General features: G+C 38.7%; 1 protein-coding gene and 1 long non-coding RNA gene across 2 annotated transcripts; one reads left to right on the forward strand and one right to left on the reverse strand.

Moving 5' to 3' along the window:
- The first annotated feature begins 241 nt into the window (after nt 1–241).
- Nucleotides 242–12264, forward strand: LOC129410057 (uncharacterized). The gene is made up of 2 exons (XR_008632699.1): nt 242–2995; nt 11134–12264. It is a non-coding gene; the product is annotated as an uncharacterized LOC129410057 (long non-coding RNA).
- On the reverse strand, nt 9005–27664 carry LOC110159242 (claspin). Its single transcript, XM_055157149.1, has 24 exons — nt 27430–27664; nt 25621–25738; nt 24388–24815; nt 24025–24174; nt 23737–23805; nt 23575–23647; nt 23381–23483; nt 22586–23112; nt 21327–21518; nt 20598–20749; nt 18968–19152; nt 18355–18407; nt 18088–18272; nt 17226–17739; nt 15645–15675; nt 15458–15554; nt 15233–15381; nt 14861–15022; nt 14423–14544; nt 13352–13482; nt 12261–12384; nt 11842–11921; nt 11111–11269; nt 9005–10535 (listed from the first exon to the last, which is right to left on the reverse strand). Exons 1-24 carry the CDS (start codon nt 27454–27456, stop codon nt 10410–10412), a joined length of 3957 nt encoding a protein of 1318 aa, XP_055013124.1. The 5' UTR covers nt 27457–27664; the 3' UTR covers nt 9005–10409.

Below are 27664 nucleotides of genomic sequence, written 5' to 3' on the forward strand. Positions count from 1 at the left end.
AGAGAAAAAAAAAAAAAAAAAAAGGGAAATTGACTAATTATCAAGTACAGATAAGAAAATTGATACGTGTACGTGGATATATATATGTGTACATGCGCGCATGTATATATATGCATGTATATATATGTATATGTGTATATATGTATATGTATGTATGTGTGTATGTGTGTGTGTGTGTATATATATATATATATATATATATATATATATATATATATATATATATATATATATAATATATATATATATATATATATATATATATATATACATACATATTGGGCTGAATTTATTATTAAGCAAATTGGTTGCTGAATACTTTTGAAATTTATGTAATAGGAAGGAAGATGGATGATTGTTATGTCTGTGTTATGTCCTAGGCCAAATCCAAATCAAAATGACCAAAATGTATAATCATTAGGGGAGATGCTACAAGGTTCTGCAATATCGGAAGTGGGAGAGGGTCCAAGCATAGACTTTGACCTGTGCGCTTCCGTGATGCAGTACAAATACCAAGTAAGATCTAAGACTTTAAGAGAAATCCATCGTACTCTTCCATGGCCTACTTTTTACGATAAAAGATTAAGACCGATTTTAAACAGTTCAATGAAAGTAATCAAATTATTAAGAGGGTGTATTTTCTGCGATTGGGAGAGAATTTGGACAAATTTGTAATTTCAGAAGAGAATTTGGACATAGAAATGCCCAGTGCCTATAGAGAAAAACGATCAACTTCTGCCTTTTCTGGCACCACTCCTCCAGGAATGTCCAGAGTGCTCTGTGGTTCTATAGTTTGGAACCCTAGGAGAGGAGGGACGTCTACTCTTCTAAAATTTTGTGATGAACATTCCGGGAGGATATTTTACACAGGAAACAGACAGGCCGTTTCCACTCTCATGATGGACTTCTCTAAAGGTCATAGCACTCAATGAAAAGTTTTGACTTTTGTTTTTATAATAATTTTTGTTTTTGCTTGCTAAATGTAGAAAACTCATATACTCAATTTAGATGGCAGTTTGGCACTTATATATTTGTGGTTTGATGCTAAAATCTGTATTTTGTTTTGTTTTTCTTTGAGATGTATCGTGTGCAGCAAACTAGGAAGCCTCAGCCAAATGAGAGAGGGGACGAAGGGCCCAGAGGTCAACAGAGGGGAAACAGGCTCATTGGCCGCAACTGAGGTACCCCGGCATGCGTGTAGTTTGTAGAGAATTTGGCTTGCCTTACTTGGCACCCACGCGCCCATATTGGACACCGGGAGCGGCTTGGATGGGGTGTTTCACTACTACTTTGCCGAAGTACAGTGAAGTACCGAGAAACTTGTGGCTTCCAAGCTCTCCTTGGGAACTATATGTTACTGGGGGGAAACAATTCATCAAGATTCAGTCGGAGAGGGGCATTGTCAGGAGCAAGGGTGGTAATGAACTGATTGGTTATTCTCAAACTGGGGGAACTTGGTGGCAGTGTCCGGCAATGCACCCTGATTTAACTGGGGCAATATTTGAGCACCCGGTAATTAAAAAACAACGACTGATGTTTGTAATGAAGTCTGGTTGTACAAAGCCTGTAAATGGAGGTATTATGGAGGGTTCGGTGAGCCTGATTACTGTACTTCGGCACATCCAGATTATAACGGTATTATTTGGAGCGATGCTCAAACCATGCAAGAAAATTCTCCCGAACTGCTTAGCATGCTGCGGACGAGTAATTATAACTCGATTGCGGCCTATCATAGGCAATTTGGTACAGGGAATAGGCGTTACGTGTTAAATGAATGCATAGTTCATATACGTGTACACAGTTAGTAAAAGTCACCAATGAGACAATGGCTCAGATTGCCTCCCAGTGCTATAACGGATGGGCAGCCTATTTCTGTCCAGAAATCTTCTATCCTAGAACAATGGACCCAAAGCTGTTGGCACCTGCGAGGATGGAAGAGGAGAGGCCCAAGTCAACTGCACGCGGCATCCAGAACGTCCCGCCCAGTCACATCGTCCTGGGACGCCCGCCAAAACCTTCACAGGGGGATGTCGTGAACCCCCCCTCGGCCACAGGAGAGCTCACTCGGGTGGGGTAAAAGGATGAAGGTTTTGGTGTAAGCCCCACTAAAAGGGCTCCTGAATTCAGATGAAGACGTTCATGATGCTTTATTTTGCTAATTGAATAACTGTTAGAGTATTAGAGATTAAGAGTGTTTTGGTTTAGATATTAGAAGTGTTTTTGTGACCCATATTACCCTGAGTTACTTATTTTGCTTTGATTTAATCTGATTTGTTTCCCTCATATTGATTTGCTTAATTCTTTCAATTTAATTTTTAAAGTTTAGGTTGTTTTGCAATAATTTCTGTAACCGTTATGTTTGTGTGCAGGAAAAACAAGGACCTTCTGTTCTTTTTACAGTTGACCTTTATTTGACACTGAAGTATGAAACTTATTGTTCTGCGGTGTGCGAGGGGCCTGTATGCAAGGCGGTTGCGAAGCTTCCTGTTCCTTCGACGAAGCGAGGTGGCCGTTGCTTCACATCTGGCTGGGGCAGAGGCGTAGGGGTTTAGAATGGTGAAGATTGTGGTTTCTAAGAAAGTGTTGCCTGTACTTGAAAAATGTGTGCTATCTGTGACGTACTGATCACTTTGCATGTACCTGGGTGGAGTTCTGTGACCTCATATAAAATACAGAAAATTCCGCATAATAATTCAGATCCTGATTTTTGGTTGGCATTGGCCCTCCGGCTGTAACTCGGCTAAGGAGGTCAGATCTCAAATTCGGACTAGGCTGTGCTTTATAGCTTTCCTGGTCACAGGGTAATTTCTCCAAAAGGTACTTGCAAGGTGATTTGTCCTAATTATTTTTGTATGAGCTTTCTGTTAAAAATACAATAAAAAGCAGATAAAATAAGACAGAGACAAATCACTTGTTGGAATCTTTTGTTGAGTCTTTCCCTCAATTATTAAAAAAATATATATATATTCACTATGAGCGAGTCAAGTCATCCTAGGTGAGTTACTTACAAAAATGCAATGTTTTTGATGCAAAGCTAAATTTGGTTAAAGGTTTTGAGGCACTGCTAAGGATAAATTAATATTTGCAATGTTTTGGTATAAAACTAAATCTGGTTAAATTCTTTGAGGCACTGTCAAAAATGTGTTTTGGGCAAAAGTTGTCAGATAGAGTGTAGAGCATTTCATAGAGTGGTTTCTAAAGCTAAGTGAAGTTGTAAGTGTTCCCCAGGTGATACTTTAAGAGTTGTTAAAGTTACCTGTATGGTGTTTCTTAAAGTTAAGTGATCCTTTTGAGTGTAGTAAGATATTTACCTTGTGTTATCGAAGTTAAACGATAATTTTTGAGTGTAGTAAGATATTTACCTTGTGTTATTGAAGAAATGACATTTTTGAGTGTAGTAAATGATATTTTTGAACATGCATTGTGTTTTAAAGCTATGTGATCTTTTTGAGAGTAGTCAAACTTATTTGCATTGTGTTTTTAAAGCTGAGTGATTTTCTGAGGGTCAATACAGTGATTAGAAAAGGAGTAGTGAGATCCAGGTGGTGTAATTTAGCCGCTGGGACTTTTAACAATCAGTGTCCCTCATCATAGTTTAGCAAAAGTTGTATTTGAATTGAATTGAGTATTTATCTCCCAGAAAAAGAGTCCTGGTCACACATGAGGTTCAAAAATGTTGTGCAGCAAATATTTACATTAAAACCTGTAAATTAAACTCTCCTGATCACCAGAGAAACAAACTAATGTGAAGAGGCGGGGCTTTGTTATTTCTGCATTTCCTAACAGGAAGTCAACGGCCATAATGTAAATGTAAATGTCTGATGTGGAGATGAGAATAATGACAGTTATTTAAGCCCAACATCTTCTCCATAGAGTCTTCAGTGTCTTTAGAGGAATTCTGAAAGCATCAGCACATGAACACTCACCTCTGATTTGTCTGTCACATTTACACACACATTTACACACACACATTTACACACACATACACACCCACATTTACACACACATTTAAACCCCCACACCCCCACACACATTTACACACACACATTTACACACACACACACACATTTACACACACACACACACACACACCACGCACATTTACACACACACACACACACACACACACACACACACACACACACACAACACACGCACATTTACACACACACACATTTACACACACATACACACCCACATTTACACACACATTTAAACCCCCACACACATTTACACACACACATTTACACACACACACACACACATTTACACACACACATTTACACACACACACACATTTACACACACACACACACACACACACACGCACATTTACACACACACATTTACACACACATACACACCCACATTTACACACACATTTAAACCCCCACACCCCACACACATTTACACACACACATTTACACACACACACACACACACACACACACACATTTACACACACACACACACACACACACACACACACACACATTTACTCACACATTTACACACACACACACACCTCCACACAGATTTACACACACACCCACACACATTTACACACACACACACACACATTTACACACACACACACACACACACACATTTACACACCTATTTACACACAATCTGTAGGGGAATACATTTTAAAAGTAACCTTCCCAACACTAGCCACATCACACGCAAATCCTCAATTACCACATGACATCACAAAGTGGAATAGGATATTTTCAGTTTGAGAGAAGAACTCAGCCTAAATGTGCAGGGTTTGTGAGTTAAACATGTGTGAATGAAACAAAACACAACTCCAGATGTGTTTGTGATGAAGAAACATTAAACTATAGATCAGAAAATAGCGTAATCTAGGCCCTTTAAAATAAAACAGAGTAACAGTTTTTAATTTTCACTTCTAACTGTACTGTATAGGTCAAAGATTCAGAATTCTACCCTTGGGTCATTGAGTACAAACCAAATTATCCATATCTTTTACAAACCATTTTAAAAACAATAACATCTCCAATGACACGTGCAACTTGACGCTTTTCTCTAATTATCCAAGAGCCCAGAGCAGTTTTAGCCAATCAGGATCAATTTTAAACTCCTCAAACAAGAAACACTGTCTTAATAAATATCTGTAATGACGTAGATTCCACGTAGTCCTAATGGGGTGTAGTGGGCGCCCCCTGCTGTTATCACCTCAGGACTGCACTGGTCATTATAAAGTTAATGGAGTGAAAATGGCAATTCATTAGTCTCGAAATGACCATTAAGAGAAACGTGATCCGGGGTTAAGTGGGGGGTATTTTAAGATTTTGGCAATTAGAGGACCATCACCCTCAGAAATGATTTGAGGATTAATTTAGGAGTTTCAATTTGTAAAAGAAAGTTTGTCCCAAGTTGCATTTAACCATTCAAGGTCCAGGTTAAGAGTAGCCTACTTAACCTGCAGTGAGAGGTACTTCATGTACTTTTTAGTCTCTTTTCATTCATGCCACACTATGTACTTTTTAAAGGCTGGGAGCCAGGTTCACTCCTCTACCTTTTTTTCACTATTATTTCCTGTTCTCTTATATCTTGGGCCATCACGAGTTGATAGGGACCAACCTCAACTCGGCCCTGTTTGGTCTCAGGGCCCAAAAAACACACTTTTTAGGAAAAGCTATTTGCGAAATTATGTAAGTATAAATATGAAAGCACTGCAACTGCATAAATGGTCAAATAACACAAAAATTTTACATGGTGTATCCTGACGCATGGGGGAAACTAACAGAAAAATATTTTGGGTCTTGCTGCCTTTCTACTGTTAAATATGAACCTGAACATCCCCCAAAAGACAAAAAAAAAGTCTGTCCGCTTGACAATTTGTCATCAAAAGTGATCATTTTCAAGCATTTTATTGCACATATAACTGCCTCAAATGTACTTTTCATGTACTCCCCAAGTTCATAAACTTCAATTTAAGCCCAAGACGACCTTTGTATCTAGAGGGAAACAGCTGCTATGACCAGGTTTAGACATGGTTTTAGTCCTGCTTTACTCCTGGTTTAGACCTGGTTTAGTCCTGGTTTAGTCCTGGTTTAGTCCTGGTTTAGACCTGGTTTGGACCTGGGTTTAGACCTGGTTTAGTTTCCGAGAATGAGTGGAATTACCAAAAAAAATAAAAAATTGAATAGCCCAAAATGTGAAAACAGGAAAATACCGCCTTGTAATCCATTTATCTTAACAAAGTAACTGTAATCCAATTACCTCTCATTGAAAAAGTAACTGTAACACAAAAATTTGACATGGTGTATCCTGACACATGGGGGAAACTAGCAGAAAAATATTCTGGGGCTTGCTGCCTTTCTACTGTCAAATATCACCCTCAACATCCCCCAAAAGACAAAAAAAAGTCTGTCCGCTTGACAATTTGTCATTAAAAAAGTGATCATTTTCAAGCATTTCATTGTATATATCACTGCCTCAAATGTAAATGAAAAACTCCCCAAGTTTATAAACTTCAATTTAAGCCCAAGACGACCTTTGTATCTAGAGGGAAACAACTGCTATGACCAAACTTCTTCACTGTTCCTCAAATCAGCACAAAGCAGAACTTTCAGGCTTTACCATTACTTATGAAATAAAGCAGGATTTTTTTCATAGAAACAATTTTTGAAAAGAGTTGATTTATGTCCTGCTGTACTATATGACGTGAATTGCATTAAAAGTGAATAATGTTCAAATTCCAGGTAGACAGGGGTCAGGGTGCAAGATCAAACTATAGTAACCAAGTTACACACACAAACACACACACACAACACACACACTATTCAGCCAAAGAGTCAGAGGTGGGACCAAGTCATTGTTTTGCAAGTCTCAAGTAAGTCTCGAGTCTTTGACCTCAAGTCTGAGTCAAGTCCCAATCAAATACAGGCAAGTGCAATCAAGTCTCAGATCTCTGTGCCATAAGTCCAAGTCAAGTCCGAGTCGTCTGCTTTGAGCTTCAAGTCATTTCAAGTCTTAACCAAATTACCAAATACAGCTAAGATTTTTGCTATTTATTTGAATTTTAAGATAAATTGTATTTAAAAAGTCATGGTATATTCATATCTGAGTATTTATATAAGAGTTCTAGAAATACAAATGTTTCCTTTTTAAACATCTTGACAAGATCTGAGTGTGAATCATTACGGTCAGAATAAAAATAATTCAGATTTAAAAGTGCTTAACATCAGTGATTTTATCTGCTCTGAAATGGAAGGGTCATGTTCTGTTTTAATGTACTGAACTGAATATTGCTGTATTCTACTGTATATTACTGTAGTACATTTGAGGATACTATATCACAATACTTCAGTTCCATCCACAGTAGCAAACAGAGAAGTGGGAACAACATGTTTCAGTTTCTTCCTGTAAAATTCAGCACAGCATTTATCAACTGTAAAGAGAAAAGTATTTTCTAAACACATATATTTTTTAGGAGAAGCAACAAGTCTTCTCAAGTCACAGTCAAGTCCGAGTGAAGTTCCAAGTCACTGAGCTTCAAGTCCAAGTTGAGTTCCAAGTCTTAGTCTATTTTATTAGGTCAAGTCTCAAAGTCCTAAAAATAGTGACTCAAGTTTGACTCGAGTCCAAGTCACAACTTGCAAGTCTCCACCTCTGCAAAGAATAGACAAAATTAAAAACATGTTTGTACATTTTGGTTGTCCTTACTTACTGTGAGGGATTACATCTCCACAAACCTGACTCATATTGTTCCTTTGTCTACATAAGCTTACCAAAATGTAAGATATAAACACTGAAATTTATCAGAAAATGACTTAAAAGTAATAAGATGATCTGTTCATGCAGCAAGATCATTTTACTTGACAAATTATCTTGAAATAAACGAGCTCACGGGGAGCACCAGCCATTATCACATATTTTGGGAATGCCCAGAACTTTAAAAATTCTAGTCCCAGGTTAGGAGCAGTATTGAAAAATTACTTTACCGCACAATTTTGAGACACTGTATCTTGGAAAAAGGCCTGCTCAGCTTATAGAACGTAAGAAAAAGTATATTTATTATATACTACTGGCTGCTGGAAAGAAGTGTATTACAAGAAAACAGTTTAGTGATTAAGTTCCTTGCCTTGAGTATTGCATGAATATTGTCCAGACTATTTACTTAGCGGAAAAACTGACAATTTATAACTTGATTTTGACAAATTTGACAATTATTGGAAAACTGGGAGACTGTTTGTTGCCACGTTTAGATCAGATTTGAATTAAGTGTGACCTGATGAAACCATTGTATTTTTTCTTGTTTAATTATTATTACTCTTATTATTACCAAGCTTTTTTTGTTCAAACTTGATACTTCTTATAACAAATGTACAGTGACTTTGTATATTTTTGGAAAAGTGGAAAGGGGTCTGTAGTTGACGGGCTGTGTCAGAGTACAATATATTATGTGCCTTTGTTTCCCATAAGCTTTAGTGTGAAAAAAATAAATACACAAATTAACTACCTCTAGAATTAATCCAATTGAGAACTAGTAAATTGATAATAAATCTGAAAACAAGATGAATAATCTGATATAAGTTTTAAAATCTTAGATCAGATAAATTTGCAGTGTATAATCTTCCACAGTATGTCATAAAACACATCTATCTCCATGTTGAATGTTCTGAAGTATGTGGTTTAAGTTACATATTGGACCATTAACTTGTAAAAATTGTACTTTGAGTAGTTTTCAGACCCTGTACTTTTACTCCAATGTTGTACTGTGTAATAGTACTCGAGTAAAAGTAATGCTTCCTCTCCCTACTCTGAGTCTTTGAAGCTTTATGTTGACAATTTGAAATGATTTGAACATATTTCTTGCAGCGCTCCTTCAGATGTTGTTTTATTTTTGTCTGTCCTTTGAAAATACCAGATTTTGTGCATTATTTAATGTTTTATCAACTTCAAATTATCCCTAGAATTTAATTATGATGTAAATGTAGTTAGAAAATTGAAGTAAAAAGAAATAACAGAGGAATTAATCTTTAAATACACTTTTATTTACAGGTAAAACCATTAAAAACTCTAACCATAAAAACATAAGGTTTATTTACATGATAAAAACTTTAACACAGACACACACAGAGCAGTCGAGGCATCAGCGCAAACTCATTCAAAAGCACCACGAAATATCTCAGTTCAAGTAAATTATACTGGTTTAAGTCCCCGTTCTGAGCCAGTGTAAACGAGATTTAACACTCCAGAGAAATGGTGACTTTAAATAAATGCATTATGTTTCAGTAAAGAGACTAACCAAGGCAAAAAAAATAAAAGTGAAGTCAGTGAAGTTCAGTCTTAGTGAAAGCCTGGTTTTAGTTCTGGAAAAGTACAGATTTGTTCCTGGTTTCAGCCCCGATCCAGGCCTGGTTTCAGCCCAAATTGAGACCTGGTTTTGGCCCAGATTTAGACCTGGTTTCAGCCCAAATTTAGCCCTGGATTTGGCCCAGAGTTAGACCTTGTTTGAGCCCAAATTGAGACCTGGTTTTAGCCCAGATCTAGACCTCGTTTCAGCCCAGATCTAGACCTCGTTTCAGCCCAGATCTAGACCTGGTTTCAGCCCAGATCTAGACCTGGTTTTAGTCCCAACCTAGTGCTGTTTTTAGCCCAGATTTAGACCTGGTTTCCAGCCCCAATTTAGAATCTGGTTTTAGTCCCAACCTAGAGCTGGTTTCAGCCCAGATTTAGACCTGGTTTTACCTCAGATCTAGACCTTGTTTCAGTCCAGAGTTAGACTTAGTTTAGTGTCTGGTTCAAGATTTTTGTACAGATTTTTTGGTTATTTTTGTTTCATATGTCATTGTGGATTGATGGTGAAACTTCTGATAATTTAAAATATGTCATTTTGGACATAACGTGGAAAATAAATCAATGAAAATGTACCACTTATGAAGTCATTTCTAACACATCATTTTCAAATCCAAACCCATTTATCATCCTGCTTGTTCTTAAGACAGGAATCTTCAAATCATTTATGGCAATACTGTTAAATGCATTTGTTTAAAGTCAACATTTAAAAGGTGCACTATGTAACATTTCTGGCCATTTGCTCGTTTCCATGGAGTTTGAAATGTAATTATTTGCCTTTAATATTCCACAGACTAGCATTAAATGTATCTATATCTTCACTGTGAGCAGACTCACCTCTAAACAGCTTGTTTACGTAGAAATAGAGAATAGACGTTTAATGCCATACTGTGGAAAATTCCATCATCTCCATGGAGACGAGCAGAAGTGTTACATTAAGCATACTTTATAATAGCTGTGAGTGAAGATCTTTGCCCAAAACGCAGATGATTGGAGGAGATTGTGATTGCTGGATTAGATTGTAGTTGAGTTAAAGGTTAAAGGTTAAAGGTTAGTGGAGGAGGGTCAGTGGGTTTGTGTCAGTGTCCCAGGAAACTGAACACACTTCGTTGAGATCCGTGAGACGAGGAGGAGGGAGGTTTGTTTTCTTGACAAATTCTTTTAGACGCAGAGTTTAAGCTGTCGGACGGACCACGTTTCTTCACCTAGAAATAAAAAATAAAAAAAAAATCAGATTTGAGGTTACAAGAATGTAGTTTTGATTCAACATTCTAGAGTCCCTATAGTTTAAACTGAGCTGAGTTTGCTGTGTAACTGAAACAACTGAAACAAAAACTTCAGTGTCTTCTCTGTCAGCATAAATAAACAGAAGTGAAATGTTTTTTTTTTTTCTTCACAAATGATAAGTTTGGGTCTTTCTTTCAAAAACAGGAAATCTCTAATATTATATAGACCCCTGCCCTCCATTTGAAAATACAACAAATTCTACATACTTTTAGCTTCCAGTTATATGAAACATTTGAGAACCTTAAACCATTCAAAAGATAGAATATGTAGTTTTGAATTATTAGTGTTAAAGACTTACAATTAAATCTATTTCAAAAATCACTAAGGGAAGTGCAAGACAAGAGTGTGGGCTTTGGCTCCCTCTAGTGTTTTGAACACTAAATTAAACCCCACATTCTTCATGCTGCTAAATCATTTTAACACAACTTGAATGTAAAATGTGCATTTGTTTAATCTTTCACTTCCTCTCTCTTCCTCCCTCTCTCACTCTCACCTGTTTCTTCTTGTCATCCACAGATTTGTCTTTCTCTGGAGATAGAGTCTGGAACAGGAATCCTCTGGAGTTTCTTGGAGCCAAAGGGTTTCCGTCAGAGATAGAGGCCAGTTTCTGGAGCATGGCCTGAGGCTGACTCAGCAGAGAGCCCCTCTTCACCTGCAGGAGGGACACTATGGATGAGATCTACAAGCTTAATCACAAATGAACCAAAATCACTGTTTCAAATGGGACGCAAAAAGAAGCAGAAATTCTGAAATTTAAGTTCCCAAGTACCATCAAACAGTGTCTGCGTAACAACTAATTCGTCCAGGTATGATCCACAGCGAATAAAAAAAAAAATCATTTCTATCAACTGAACACCAGAACTGAAGCCACTTGGACTTGGAGTTGGTGAAACGTTAACAAACTCTCTCATCCTTTTCTGCATAAAAACTGCTAACAGTGGAGTGAGTTAGTTTGTAGTTTGTACAAAGATGTTCTATTAGTTTGTCATTTCATCTTTTTGTTAATTCTGAAAAACTTTTAATATGTGAAATTTGAAGCATTATTAAAACTTAAATTGCAAATCTAATCTCTCAATCTCAATGTTAATCAGAAGATTCTCAGTTTGATATTTTTCACAAATGGTTCAGCCCTATTATGGAGCTTAATCACATTGACACAAGTTTAGTATGAGAAGTTACAAATCTAAGATGGGAAGAACAAGAAGAAGTAGTGTAAATAAATACCGGTAGGTTCTGTGTTGGTCTCTGGAAAGGATTCAAGGCAACAGTGGACTTTTTCTCAGTTGGAACGACCACTGGGGGCTCTGAAAGAAGAGATCATATTTTTTAAACACAGTGAAGAATAAGAGCTAAGGTTGTGAAATTTCTAAATAGTTAAACCCTTACTAAATATATATATATACTGTATATTTTTAAGCTCAGTAAGGGGTGCTTTAAGATGAAGAACAAAATACACTATGTAATTTGGATCAATCACGAACATCTTAAAATATTCATCAGTCAAAAATTCATCTGTAGAAAAAGAATAAAAGCAGCAGTTTGTGTGTAATGTTTTGTAATTTGTGCCTCTCCAGGTTGTTGATTAGATAATTTTTCTAATTGACTGGAGCAATAGTTCAGTTTAATAATAAAAATAATCGCACCTTTCTTCTCCAGTTTCTTCTCTGTGAGTTTTTTGGCCAGTTTCATGAAGTGACTGTCCTCGTCTCCAAACTTCTCATCGTCTGCGTCAATATCGACTGTTTTCCCTTTGGATTTCTGCTCAGACTGAAACAGAAATAAAGAATTATAGACCAAAATAATATAATAACTCAGAAGCTCCACATTTAGATTATGATGTTCCATAAACAGAGCCTGATTTATCAGCTGGTTTTACTTCGTTTTACTTCATACAAACAGTCTGACCTCGCAGCCTTAAATTTTGTTTGCTTGACAGTAGGAGGGTACTTTTTATCATTTATCCAATCGCTGCTATTTGGTCGTGACGTATGTAATGCGCCTCTAACAGGGCTAACTGGTATATTAAGGTTTTCCCAAATCCCGTAGGCAGAAGGGCAATAACGTCTAACCTTGCTAAAGTTCACCAAACATTCTCTTTAAATCCTTGATCTCAGAAATCGTTGACAACACTGAATATATGACTCTTCACTGATTGGCTGGTTGCCTGAACTCCCACTTCCGGGGTTTTTGCGAATCATCTAGTGTATTTTGATTCCTGATTTAGTCGCTGGAGAGAAATTAAATTGAGCAGAGGCACTAGGTGGCACCAGCCTGGCTACCATAAACAGTCATCAGACACACTGACTAGTGTTATTAGTCTGTCTACATGTCCAGACCTCAAAATGCTCCATCCCACCTTGTGATGTTATGAAGCTGTAGTTTTCAATTAACAACTACCTTATGATTTTAGTGAAGGTGTATGGAGTGGAGCACTTCCTATTACTACATGAGTTTCCTTTTTGTCTGAGAGAAGAACTAAATCTGCAGCTTTTGTGTGTTAAACATGTGTCAATGAAACAAAACAACTCCGAGCTCAAGTGTGATGAGGAAACAACATTAGAACATAGATGAGAAAATAACATGAGCCCTTTTATACATTAAATCTCTCTGTGAGGTAGTATCAGGCGTGGGGGGTTTCAGACTCTTCAAACAGGCCAATACACTTCACGCTTTCAGACTTCAGCTTTCGTAAAAAGAAATACATTTATAATTGGGAATCTTGAAGATTTCTGACCTGTTCTCTGAGCCACTGCTCTCTCTCCAGTCTCTCCCTTCGTCTTTGGACTTCAGTCTGATCCATATCTTCATCCTCCTCCTCTTCCTCTCCGCCCTCTGCCCCCTCTGTGTCCATCAGGAAACCATCATCTGAAAGAACAGAGAATACATGTAGTGTTCACTTCTTTTAAATGCGTCCTGAGATTACAATGATGTGATTCTTAAAGGGCCCATCTCATGCAAAATCACCTTTTCAGAGCTTTCTACCTTCTAAGAGTGATGTGTGGGCCTTATATATGTCACCAAAGTGGTTTTTAGATTGATTCAGCATTTAACAAATTGCAGTGTATTTCTGCCACCCTCCCACGTGACAACGAACTAAAGCTGAGATGACGATGACACGGCAGCTGCACCTATGTTGTGTTTGACGTAGCAAAAAGCACTTCACACCGCCCCCCCCCCTCCGCCCTCCGCCCGGCATCCACCCCGCATTGGGTGACAATTCCCACATGAACACCTAAGCTCATTGTTCTACACTGCAGTGAACACGATATAATAAGTTTATCCACCAGTGTTTACTAATACTTTACCAATCAGTAATGTTCAGCTGATGTGGACGCGGTGCTTGAGCTTCGCGCACCTCAAAGTCCTCGTCCGATTCCAGGTCCAACACATGCGGCTGAACGTGTTGTATCACCATGATGAATAAAAGTTTATTTCTACCACTATCAGGGTGCATGCCTGTCTCCTCCTCCCTCCCTGAGATGGGTGGAGGAAGGGCGGCTCACTCAGAGCCTACGTCACGTTTGGAGGGCGGAGCCTGTGTTTTCTCAGGACGGGCGGGGGGATGAGCAATAGTCGGCCTTTCATAGTTCCTGGTCTGTGACGCCTCCAAGAAATCAGTAAGATTTCAGAACTATTGTGTAATGGATGTTCCCAAACCCAAATAGTGCTTGTTTATGTGTAGAAGATACAATGTGAAAAGAGTTATTTTGCATGAGACGGGCCCTTTAACAAAGTTATTTTTTACATAAAAGTTGGGCCAAAAAGTGTAAGAACCCCTGTTTTAGACTATTAAAAGTGTTCTTACCAATGTTTTTCCACCTGAAGCGCCGAGCTCGTCCCGGTCCATCTGAGTGCAGATCTCCATCGGCCAAATACCTCTCCTGATACAGCCTCAGTCTGCGCTTATCATCGTCCATCACCTGCTTCCTGAAGAGAACAAAACAAAACTAACATTTATTTGGGGATTACACTAAAGTAAAAAGTCCTACTACTAAGCCATGTGACTACACAAGGATCAAACCAGGTCTACATCAGGACTAAACCAGGATCAACAAAGTCTTAGTGATTTTAGTCAAGCAAAAGAAAATAAATGGGTTTGGTTATACAAGACAACTGAAATAATCTTTGCGGTAGAACCGTTTTGTGTCACTCATGTGTATCTTAACAGTATTATAATAACGTTATCCTGACTCACGTGGAGTTTTGAAATTAAATAATAAAGTGAGATAGTGTCCTGACTCACATGTGAATCTTATTAACTTGGTCCTGCAGCTCTTCGTCAGAGGGCAGATCCTCCAGCAGCTCTTCCTCTTCATATTCACTTCCTCCTCCATCGTCCTCATCCTCACTGCCCACGTCTGAGCCCGAGAGCTCCGCCTCCGACTCCAGGTAATCTGCCAGACGCCTGAGACACAGACACAGGAGAACTCAACTTCAGATCATTTACGGCATGAATGCACATAAACAAAAATCCAACAGATCTTCAGATACTAATAAACTCATGTTAAAACAATTATTTCTCAAAATTTTAATCTACTTTGACATTGAAGTTTAGCAAAATCAGTAAATTACGGCATAAGGATTTTGTTATTGTTGTTTGCTAAACAATACTCACATTTTCTTCTTTTTCTTGGATGTCTTTGGAGCAAACACAGCCTCCATCTCCTCCTCCTCCACCTCATGGTTCTCATCCTCCTCTTCCTTCTCTCCTCCACTGCTCTCACCATCTTCATCCTCTTCGTCCTGCTCCTCCTCTTCATCATTCTACAATACAAACATTTTTAAATCATGAGACACCAACATACGTTTATAGTGTTCTGTTTTGTATGAGGACACAGACCTGGCCTGTCTCGCTCTCTTCATCAGACAGAAACTTAAACTCATAATTGTCCTCTTCCTCCTCATGCTTCTTCTCTTCCTCATCTGGTTTGTTGGCGCTATATTTTTGAAAAAAATAAAAATTACATTAAAATAGTGCCAAATAGAAATAATAGAAATAGGTTGGACTTTATATAAATCAAACTTACCTGTTTTTGTCGGGTGATGCCTTCTGAGGACCTACAAAAAAAAAATAAAATAGGAGAAAAAACTTTAAACAATTGTACTCGACTACTGTATTTTCCACACCATAGGGCGCTCTCTTAAGCCTCCAACTCCATCAAAAAAACAACTGTGCGCCCACAATCCAGAGCGTCCTATACACGAATCCACTCGGGTGTCCCAGCACGACTTCAGTAAACTACAAAGCCGCACCACCCACAGAACACACAAACACACATGGAGCAGACAGCGACCGCGCAGCCAAAAACACCCAGACACACTCATCACTTCACGCCGTCGAGGAACGGAATGGAGGAATGAACCAAAAAAGCGAGTGCAATGTGCCACTTCTAGACACAACTGAACAACTGAGTCACTGCAAACACGCCGACAATCCGTTGGTCCCAGACAGCACCCTCCCTACACGCCACAACTGAACAAAGCCCAGAGTCACTGTGAACGCACCAAACAAAGTCCCACTGACTCATCTAACTGTTGTGTTTCCTTTAAAGTCCGGTGTGGTTTATTTGTGAAAAAAGTAAAAAAATAGACCATTCTATGATGGTGCGCCTTATAATCCAGAGTGCCCTACAGTACAGTACGGTAAATTTTTTACATTTTCTAAGGGGGGGTTTAAAGAGGGTCTACTTTAATGTAGGGTATTAACGGCTAACACATGCAAATATATCTAAATATCGATATATTGTATAATTTAATGCGATGATAAAGTATCAATATTGTGGGCTGCTGTATCCATATACCGACAAGAGTGTTTTTTTGGTACATTTTACTAAATTATTTTGTCACAGTGCTATAGTTTTGTTGCTCGTTTAGAGGAAGGAAACTCATTTATGTGACACATTTGACATTTTCACTGTTTTGAGGGTTAAAATGTTTGTGTTTCAATTGAACTTTGCACAAGAAGTGGTTTAACAGACTTTTAGCATATACTATTTTTACTGAACCGTATAGAATCAATTTGAAATATATCGTATCGAATCAAAAGTGGACTGTATCAGGATATGTATTGTATCGGCAAGTTCTTAATGATACCCAGCCCTAAACACATGACATATTTAGATCACAGTGTTATCTTTTATTGTTTTGAAAATGCTATATCTCCCTTCCCTTTGCTCTCTAAGCTAAGTCACTCCCCCTTCAGAGCACTACACAACACAATCAGAACCACTAATGAAACTCCTGCACATCACATCAGGTTTGTCAAGTTGCTTTGTATAGTTTAGTATCATGTTTCTGTATATTTAAGGAGAATTGTCATGTGGGAGCATGGGTGATGTAGGCTTATGGATGGAGCCTTGTACAGGATCATACATCTAACTGTAAGAAGGATTGGAACAGGGCCTAAAAGAGATCGCTAGATTACTCAAACATGCATGGATGACATGTAAAATCTCTTTAGGCATGTTTTTGATTAGGAAACAATGGTATAACACGGTAGAAAGCACTTTATAAAGACAATACATCTCCAAATGAAAATAACCAAAGTTCTTAAGACAACATTATAATTCTGACTTAGCAAATAAATGCTCAGTAAATATTCTACTCACTTTGACTGGGGAACTTTCCAGAGCAGAGACCCAACAACTGCTCCATATCCCCCTCTTCATTCTCTTCATTTTCCTCTTTTTTGCCTGATTTCTCATCTCCGTCTTCAGCCTGAGTTTGTGGGAAGGCCCCTGAACACAGCCCCATGAGTTCATCCTCTCCTTCTCCCAATCTCTGCGTCTTCTCTTCCGCAAACGTTCCCGAACACAGCCCCATCAGCTCCCCCATGTTTGCGTCCATGGCGTTCTCATCCAGACTTCCCAGGATCAGCTGTCTTTTGTGGGACCGCGGTGCTCCGACTCGGGGTCCGACGTTTAGGAAGCCGTCTGCGTCCAACAGCTGAGAGTGTGGTTCATCCTCCAGGGAGAAGCGCCCCAGGGACTCTCCGCACAGATTTGGCCCAGAAGCCTCACCTCCGAGCGGGCCAGAGTCGGCGTCAGGGGAGGGAGGAGCATACAGGTCCTGGGAGTCCTCAACGGGCAAACACAAAGAGGGCTCTGAGAGTTTACAGGAGCTCTGAAAGAATGGAGAGAAGAATTAAAATACAGAAATATTATGTGAAATTCAGTTGTAATGGTTTTCTAACTCGTCTAGTTTAGATTTTTTTGGATTCCTATGGCCCTATATGGTCTTTTTGAAAAATCATACATATATTAAAAAAAAATAAAAATTCAAAAATAAAAACACCTAAACTCTGCTGCTTGCACCACTGATATGTGACTTATAAGTTACTTTTTAGCTTTTAGAGAAACATACAGATTTGGGATGGTTTAATAATTTCAGAACAGATTTTAAACATAACACAAAGGATAAACAAAGACAGACTTTATGATTTGTTTATTACGACCATTTGAATATACTCACTTTTGATGCAGAGCCGAGGAAGCTGGGTCTGAACAGCGAGGGCGAGGGCGACCTGAACACTGATGTGGGCAGGCCTCTGGGGGCGCTGCGGTTCACGGGCTGATACGATGTGAGCATCGAACCAGGGAGCTCAAAACTGCTGTTGTGACTACTGTCCTTCATCAGGGACGAAGAATCATCCTCCTCTGGAAAAGAAATGATTATTAGTAAATAAAAACATATTCTACATTGAAATTAAAAGTCAAATGCAAAATATTTGTTGCTCACCGATTTTACTGCTGCTGTCTTGTCCAGAGGCACCTGGTCGTCTTAAGCCATCACTGAAAAATAAAGCGTTTGACTTTCAGATAAAAATAAAAATAAGTGCGTGAGTTTAATTACAGGAGGTTTTCTTGGTCACCTGTATATTAGACCGACTAGACTGGAATATTAGTAGAAGGAGGGCAAAGTTACCAATAAATAATTATTACATTTTATATTTCTTTATTTTAACCTCACAAGGTCAGCCTTACCAATAGAAAGAAAAAAAGGTTAGCTACTTTACTGTTCACAGGCCTGTCAAAAACACATTTTGAAATGCAATATATTACATATATTACTAAAAAAATAATATGATACAATCCATTAAATCTTTTCTAAATGTATACAGTTGTCATGCTGTGGAGGGTTTTATTTACAATACAAGGCCAAAGAAAAAAAAAAGTATTGAGTATTGTTTTATCATAAGTTGAACAAGTCAAAATGGTAATTATTGTGACAGGATTAATTATATCCTCTTTCAAAGCATCAACATCTAAAGCTACTGTTTGAATGCCCTATATTGAGCTATATAATTGTATGAGTGGGTGTATTATAGATAACAAAGTGTATATCCCAGTACCCGGTTCGTGAGCAGGAGTTTCCAGGAAATAGCAGCAGAGTCCCATCTGTGTTTAGGAGCTCCGGAGTGGGAGGAGCTCGGCACAGAGTGACCGGAGATGGGCTCCTGATGCTGGGCACGACACTCCCATCCTCCCCCTCCTCCTCGGGTTCTCCATCGTCTCCTCCCAACAGCTCATCCACTCCCTGGATAAAAATCAGACAAAGGGTGAGATTGGCAATGTTATATATCACATTATGAAGACTCAACTTATCATGGAATAAATAATGAATGAATCAAATTTAAAATTCTTATATCGATTCAACATGTGTCGGAATTCATTTTAAAAGTTACTGGTATGTTTTTCATGAAAAACTCATAAGTTCAATTAGGGCTGGGTGACATGGAGCAGAAAATATATCTTGATATATTTTGCTATATCTCTATATACGATATATAGCTCATATCTGTACAGGAAAAATAACCCCCTAAAATTACTGCAAAAACAAATATGCCAAATTCCACAAGGTCTTTTTTATTGCAATGCAAGAGGTTGGCAGTTCATGTAGGAACAAAGTGCTTCTGCCACATTTAAGATTACAAAAAATCCCTAATTACATAAATAATAATTTAACAGTAAAATAAAACAAGTAATTAAACATATTGCCTTCTTTTCATTCATAAATAAAACAACTCAAGCTCATCTTTGCATTAACTCTGTTAACCGTACGATAACCTGAACCCTGAGCTCCTTTAGCAGAGGAAACTTGGGAGGTTCCTCATTTTAACAGGCCCATGTTCCTCACCAGCATAAGGAGCCATGAGGTTTCCCACAATCCACTGCAGATCAAACCCGACGTTTCCAAACACTATTGTACAAGTTACACTGCAGCAAATTATTGATTAAAATCTTCTGCATAAATAAACATATAAACCATGACAACTATAGGGCCACATCAGCCGTTTGAGATTATCATGTGTTTAATGCAGTTTTGCGCAGATTTGTTTACATTTTACATAAACAAAACTTAAAACCACATGGCTCATTTGCATAAACAGTGCACTGGTTCAGCTTCTTTCGGACTAAAGAACACGACTCAGTGGAAAATGAGTGTTCTCTCTGTGACAGAGGTTGTGCTGCTGATGGTCTTGTCTGTAAATGGTGGAAAAGTTTTGTGGCGCTAGAAGCTTTTCACGGGCACCAACTTTCGGTCACGGCAGTAGTGAGGAGCAGCAAAATCTGAGAGGAGGGGACGCGCGGGGGCGACGACAGAGAAGGCAAACAAGCGAAGCGGTGAAATTAGAATTGAATATACGCATTATATATTATATATACGATATGTCAGAATCCATATCGAGTTTATAAAATATCTTGATATATTTAAAATATCAAGATATTGCCCACCCCTAAATTCAATTTACTGTTCATGATTTAAAAATTAAATAAGGTGTATTTCATTCAATTTTCTTCTTGTGAATGTGTACTGGACCAAAATACTATACATAGTTATTGATAAGTCACAATATATCGTCCTTTGTTTTAGTATCAGGATATATTGAGATAAATTGAATTGTGACAGGCATATCGTGATGTGTATCATATCACCAGATTCAGGGCAATGCACATCTACTGTCTATACCACGCCCTCACCTCTTCCTCAGAGTCTGTCATCTCCTCCTCTTCCTCCTCTGCATCCTCTTCATTGTCCAGTCGGTTCAGTTCTGCTTTTCTCGCTCTCTCCTCTTTCCTCCTTTGGGCCATTGCCAACTGCAGACGCTCCTTTAGAGACAACAGCTTTGCTCCTGTGCCAAGACAAAAGATTTAAAATGATTCAAAATGTGATTCATAACAGGTTCCAACGAGCCAGACATACACAAAAGTGGAAAGAACTTTGCACAGATTAAGCAACAACAACAGTCCCTTCTCAGAATTCTGGGATTAACAAAATGAATACCATTTTTGATTACTTTGTTACTAAAAAAGGCTGTAGTCTTGGGGCTGTACCTGATTTTTTGTCATGTAAGAATGTAAAATTGGTTTTGTACAGATATAATGTCATTTTATTTTGGGGCTAAAAAGAAACCGCTATGTGATGTTTGCATCCAAGTGTTTTTATCATCTGTAAACCAAGAAGAAACAGTAGTGTGTTGTTGGCATGCTAGTTATTGTATTACTGCATGAGAGAAAAACTCTGTTGTGGTCTCTGAATGTTGTGAAAAGCACTAAGTCATTGTGGTGAATAATTAGTTGAATCTAATTATTCACTCTGAATGCGAAAGACAAGTTAGAAGACAACAGAAGTGAGGTACAGTTTACCTGTGCAAAATCACCTACACAACATGTAAACGTGTTTGTGCTTGTACAATATGAGTCCTGTACCTGGTTTGGAGGGTGCTTGCTTCTCCTCTCCTCCCTCCTTCACCGTCACTGTCACTGTCTCTGATAGCAGCTCTTCCTTCCCCGACGACCCGGTCTCCTTCCTCACGATGTTCACCTGCAGGGGGCGCTCTTTCTTAGGCTGAACCGGGGCTTTAATGTGACGCAGGTAACGCGCCTTCAACAACTCCACACCTGTACAGAAGAGGCAACGTCATACAAGCAAACTACAGCCATTTTAGACATGATCTTACATGAAAGCAGGGATGGAAAGATATTTAAATTTCAAGTCTCCATGAGGTCTTCAACTACTTGGAGTAACTTAAATATGTAATAGTGATTTTCAGATTCTAGAATGTGATAATGTCTCCCAGATGGGGGAAAGAGACAGTTCTTTGATTGAGTACATTGTACTGAAAATATCCAAAAGTTAATTCACAAATGTTCAATCTGATCATTCTATTAGTGACTAAACCCAATAAACTGCTGTGTTAGAACAAAACAAAAAATTTGCACAATATTAGCTTCTCCACACGTGTATTCAATATTATTGGCCTACTGACACAGCATTTCTATTCTACCAATAAATCCTACTGTGGGAGGAATGATCTTAAATCAGGTGTACCTGATTCTCAAGCAGTGACAGGAGGATGTATGCATTTTGAACTGTGCATCTCTTTACAAGCCTTTTCAAATTCTTTGGCACATTGTTAATATCCACATGCATACATTTTCAGACATGTGCACAGCTTTAGAACAGCTTTTTTCAGATGGTGAAATAAAATGAAGCCAAACAGTTAATCAGAGAGCTGCTCTCGGTGTTTACTTCTGGGCTCACAAAAGACTAATTACATTATTATTAGATGCAGACAGTGCTGTTTTTATCACAAAGTGCTGCTTTTCCAATATACTCTTTAAGGGAAAACAAAATGTACTCAAAATTTACCAAAAACTTCAAGTGTCCCAGATTTAAAAGGGCCTATAATAATTTATTTTTCTCCATGTATTTGAACAAAATGTGTCTTGCCCCAGTACCTATTATATAGTGTATAAGCAGCTCTTGAGGTCCAAATAACTCTGCTGTGCACGGTCTGGACATGCCGGTTAGCATTCTAATCATTGTTAGTTTTACTGTGACTGCAAACCTCTGCTTTTGTCTCTGAAAGTTGTTTAAATGAACTACTTCTGTTTTTCACATTTTTACAGTGAAAAACAGAAGGTACAGGCCCTTTAATAAGTAATATCATCAAAAATACACATACCAGAGTTTGGTTGTGGTGGATCGAGATGCACAAACGCTCCTTCATCTGGACACAGTTTAGCCACAGGAGGAGGGTCCAGCCCCAGCTCTCTCAGCCTGGACAGTTTATCCTTTTTAGGCTTCACTTCCACCGTCTCCTCCTTCTTCACCTCCTCTACACATCCCTCCATCAGAATCTCCTTATCTTCAACCAACGAAATCGACATTGCATTATTTTGGCTTTCGTTTGCGTCTTCATCCCCAGTTTTAACATCTTCTTGTAAGCTCTCTGATAGAAAAAGCAAAGGTCCAGACGCTTGGTCTTCCTCCAGGCTGGCTGTGGAGGTACTGGGGGGCATTGGTGGTTCTTGCGACTGAGAGAGAGTGTCTTTCTGTGGGGAGGATGTAGCGCTGGGCTGGGGGAGGACAGACTGGACTTGGGGCAGGTCTAAAGAAGGATTTGAGGGGTCTGGGTCTGTGGAGGTCTGCACAGGGTCGGCCGTGGGAGGAGGAGGTGGAACAAGCATCATGGCGGAGTATTTTGTAGATCTAAAAAAGATGACAAAAGTTATTAGTTACACGGTTCAACAATTCAGCAGATTTATTTTTCTAATTATATGGTAGGACTACAACCGATAATTGTTTTAAGAGTGATATTTTAGTCAATTTCTACTATATATTACGCTGAGAATGAATGATATAGTATAAAATATAACTACCTAGCCCTATAGTGTTGCATCCCCAGTAGATTGTGAAGTGCTTTATTTACCTTAAGGTTGAAAGTGTTTGAAAAGTTACAAAGCACTAGTGTCCTTACTTGAGCAGAGCCATGGCTGGTCCCTCAGGTCGGGCTCGCTTCTTGAAAAACTGGTCAATGGTTTTCGGTTCAGGGATGTGGTACGGCAAACCCAGGGTGGACTCTGAAAGAATGAAATACAGTTTATATTTAATAAGAATAATTCAAAACATCTTAAAACTAAATAATCACATGTATTTACTATCTAGACTGACCTCTGACGAGCCTCTGGGACTCACTGTGGAGCTGCTTCATGGCCTCTTTACTCGCCCGTGCAGCCTTTCGCTCCTGAAAACACAGCGATAGAGATCAGAGATAAACATTAAAACTTTAATTACAATTTGGTTTATTTTTGTTTTCTGAGAGGTTTAAGTTACCACTCTTTGGGGTTTCTCCTTTGACCCTTGTCCCTCTTCCTCCTCATCATCATCAACAAAAGAGGATTCCTAAAGAAACCAAATTAAACAGTTTAAGTGATTTAAAAAATAAATAAATCTGTCCTCTCTGAAGGAGAAAGGCATGTATAACATTACATTCTGGAATAACAAAACTAGTAACTTTAATAAATGTCACCTTTTTTATTGATTATTGTCAATAGAATAGATAATTAAACCTGGGCATCAAACTTTAATGAGATACTGGATTTAGAGTTTTTCCATTCTTACCTTGTGTTTCTTGAGCTTGTTCTTAGCGGCGGCTCTAATGGCATCCAGAGACTCTTCCTCCTCATCATCTTCATTGAGTCCAGTATCAAACAGTTCAGTGTCTCCCAGAGGAAACCCACTGTCGTTCAGACGGGGCTGAGAGGGCGCTTCCTGCGGACAGACAGAAATTCATGTTTACAGAAACAGACTAAATGCTTCTCGTGTAAGGGGTAACTGGCTTTAGGGGTGATATAGAAAACAATTTGAACAGCAGTAAGATTTTGTGAAAAAGTTTCCTCCAGGGACTGGGGCAGCTTGGAAAAAATATCTTATTATCAGAGATCAATACAGATGTATGATGCAGTATTATGCCTTATCTCTCACCTCGACCTCCTCCGTCACTCTCTCTCTTCTCTCTCTCTTTTTCACTTTCTCCACAGCTTTACTGTGTCTCTCCTTTTTCTCTTTGTGCCTCTGACTTTTGTCCCGTTTCTTTTTGTCCTTCTTGGGTTTGGCCTCAGTGCTGCCACCTTCTGTCTCCTCCTGTGTCTTCCCTTTTTCCTCTCCCTCCTCCTCTTCACTGTCCACAGGAGCGCGACTGATTCTGTGCTTTTTCTTCACACTTTTCTCCTTCTTTTCATCCTTCTCTCCAGTCTCCATGTTGTTATCGTCTTCACTCGAGGCAGAGAGCATCAGAGCTTCAGCCATTTGAACACTGGAGTCTGCTGCCTCCTCTTCCTCACTGTCACTGTCTCTGATGGCCTGACGACGCGGTTTTCTGTGAGTTCCAATATCCTCGTCCTCCTCAGAATCTGAAAAAGAGAATGGAAAGAAAACATTAACAGAATGTAATGAGCAACAGTGGGTCAAGTGGTAGTGCAATAGACATGGAGAGAGCGGAGTGCCCTGTGCCATGGGGAGAACATGCAAACAACACAGAAAGGCCTGAACCTTCTTCCTGTAAAACATTGGTGCTAACTTCTGAGCCATCGTGCCAGACCAAGTAAGAGTCGAAATTTGTGGAAACGCAGGCCTGCTCATAGTAAGAATGCATAGAACGTAACAAAGGAGAAATTAAATTCTGTCAACTGGACAAATGTTGTTGTTTTTTTATCAAGTTAGCACAGTTCAATAGACCTAGGTAACAAACAGAAACTGTAAACAAGTAGGTGTGGTAGTTTCAGAGTAGTTGTAGTTAGCTCCTCCCTGCAGGCAGATGTAAGGAAGTGTCCACCAGTGTCTGACCAGAACTGAAGAGGCAGCTTGGATGAGCAGTGAAACGTTTGACCAAAAAAACCTTTTGTCCAGTCAACAACCTGAATGACTGAGGGATTTCACAAACAATGCATAGAAAGTTTTTGTCTTTGAGTGCAATAAATCCATTGAATATCTATTTCTCTTTTTGTCTTTGAGTGCAATAAATCCATTGAATATCTATTTCTCTGATATAACCAGAGGTTGGTGGTTCAATCCCAGCTTTGACAACTGCACAGTACAATGGCCTGGAGCACAATTATAGTGCTTCCTGTGTTATTGTTTTTATTCCATCCATCAGATCCTCGATATTGACTCCTCGTCCTGTCTTTACACAGCAGACCTCATCACTGTATCACTGACCTGGCTGCTCCTGTGTTTTCTCTGTTGCCTCTGGGACCATCTCTTCAGCGGGAGACCCCATCCCACTGTCGGAGTCGCTCTCAGCCACAGTCCGCACCACTGCAGGGAGAGCCTCCACCTGGAAACAACACATTTTCATCAGTGATCATTTATTGTACATTTGAATAAAACAGTGACTATTATAAGTGCAGATGAGGTGAGTCAGGCAGAAAGTAATCTGGCCAAACAAGGTGGTGGGCCTGTCACGATAATGACCATGTCAACTTACTCTTCAGTACATGATAGAAAGTACAATCATTTTTAGGGCTTAATATTTATCATGAGTACATTTTTTTTGGATCTGTGGGGAACTTTTTTGTAGTAGTTACATAAGATTGTTGCTGTAAACCAGGGATGGACAATTATTTTTTCCATGGGGCCACATGAGAAACAGAAAAATATTGTGGAGGGCCGGGCCAAAATGCTTAACTCAGTTCTGCATAAAATGTATTGTTTGTTTTTTGTTTTTTAATATATAAAAAAATGCAAAAAAAACAAACAAAAAACTGTAAATAGCATTGTTCTGTTCTGTATGTTTATTTTGTAACTGAATGATCTTAAATGGGCAAGTCAGAGTCAATAAAAGGGCCGTATGTGGCCCAGATGCTGTACAGTGGGATGGTTGTGGTAAACTATAACCATCGACACTAACTACTAAAGGGCTGCACTGTGCCATTAATTTGTTGTAGCTAATGTTTTGTTTACAAGGTAATATTGTACATTTACATGGGATTATCTTGCTTTATCATTACTGCAATATTTTCTGTTGCATTATTGTGACAGGCTTTTATCAAAGTCAAACCAAAGTCTATTTAATCATCATTTAGAATTACTTTATTCATGATTTACTCTCATTTTAGCCCTGGTTCAGCCCCAGTTTAGGTATGATGGTGGTACTCAAAAAGCCAAACATCACGTGAAACGTTGTGAACTACTGTACTAAACAAAATAAACAAACCCCGTTAGTAGAGTAGAGTAATGCAAAATGTTTATAAAGCGTAAAGCAATGTCACCAGTGTTACTGTTTGGTGATATGAATAGTTAGGCTTTAGTAATCGTAGCCGAGGGTAACTTTATTTTTTTTACTGTAAACACAATGCTTTTCCACTTCTTTTGCAACTTAAGCTGTCATATATTTTGCTGTCAAAGAGTTTTATTAGAATTTAGCAGTTGTCACATGAGGTCTATTCATTTTATTCTCTGAGCGCCATTTCAACAATAGAGACCTCCAGCTCGATTCCTCCAGGTCTGATACAAATGCAGAAGGTTCTTTCACACTTTCTAGATAACAGCTACAAAGAAACAGCCTTCTCGACTCTAAGGTAAGTACTTGTAAGTCAGTTTGGGGGGTTTCGTGTAGTAAACAAAGCTAAACAATGAGCAGTGAAGAACCTTTATATTCAATGGAGCAACTTTAGCTGCTATAGCCAAACAATATACGTACAATTGACCATTTAATAGAGAATCCTAAGAACATTTTGCATCCTAAACAATAAGTACTAAGCCTTTTGACTCATTTTAGTGAAGTATCGTCATAAAGTTATCAAATAAAGTTAAAGATTGCGATTACAGCTGTAGAAGTTTAGAACACAAAGCTAGGATAAAAGCTAGCGTTGGAGCTAAAGTTAACATCATTACCCGAATCAAAACGACACCATCTACAATAATTCTTCATATTCTAAAAACTTAGCGTGTATATTTGCAGATCCAAACGTGCCACAAACCTCTGCAGGATATTTTGGATGTTTTTGCTGAAGAAATACTACTGACCTGTTGTTGAGAAACCTGCAGGCTCATCTTTGTTCGCCGGATTCGCTCCGGTTTTGGCGAAAAACACACACTTTACCGGCGTTTTCCCCACCTTTTACATCCACTGCAGATGTTAGGAATGAAAAGTCCGTGCAGTTAATATGATTTTAATCTCCCAAAGCGCATTTAGACGATGTTTAGCCGGATCTGAGTTGGTCCTCCCGCCTCTTCCACAAACTAAAGCAGCCTTTGAGAT

Source organism: Boleophthalmus pectinirostris, unplaced genomic scaffold (assembly GCF_026225935.1).
Source record: "Boleophthalmus pectinirostris isolate CB_2022bp ecotype Guang Dong unplaced genomic scaffold, ASM2622593v1 HiC_scaffold_21, whole genome shotgun sequence".
Taxonomy (NCBI): domain Eukaryota; kingdom Metazoa; phylum Chordata; class Actinopteri; order Gobiiformes; family Gobiidae; genus Boleophthalmus; species Boleophthalmus pectinirostris.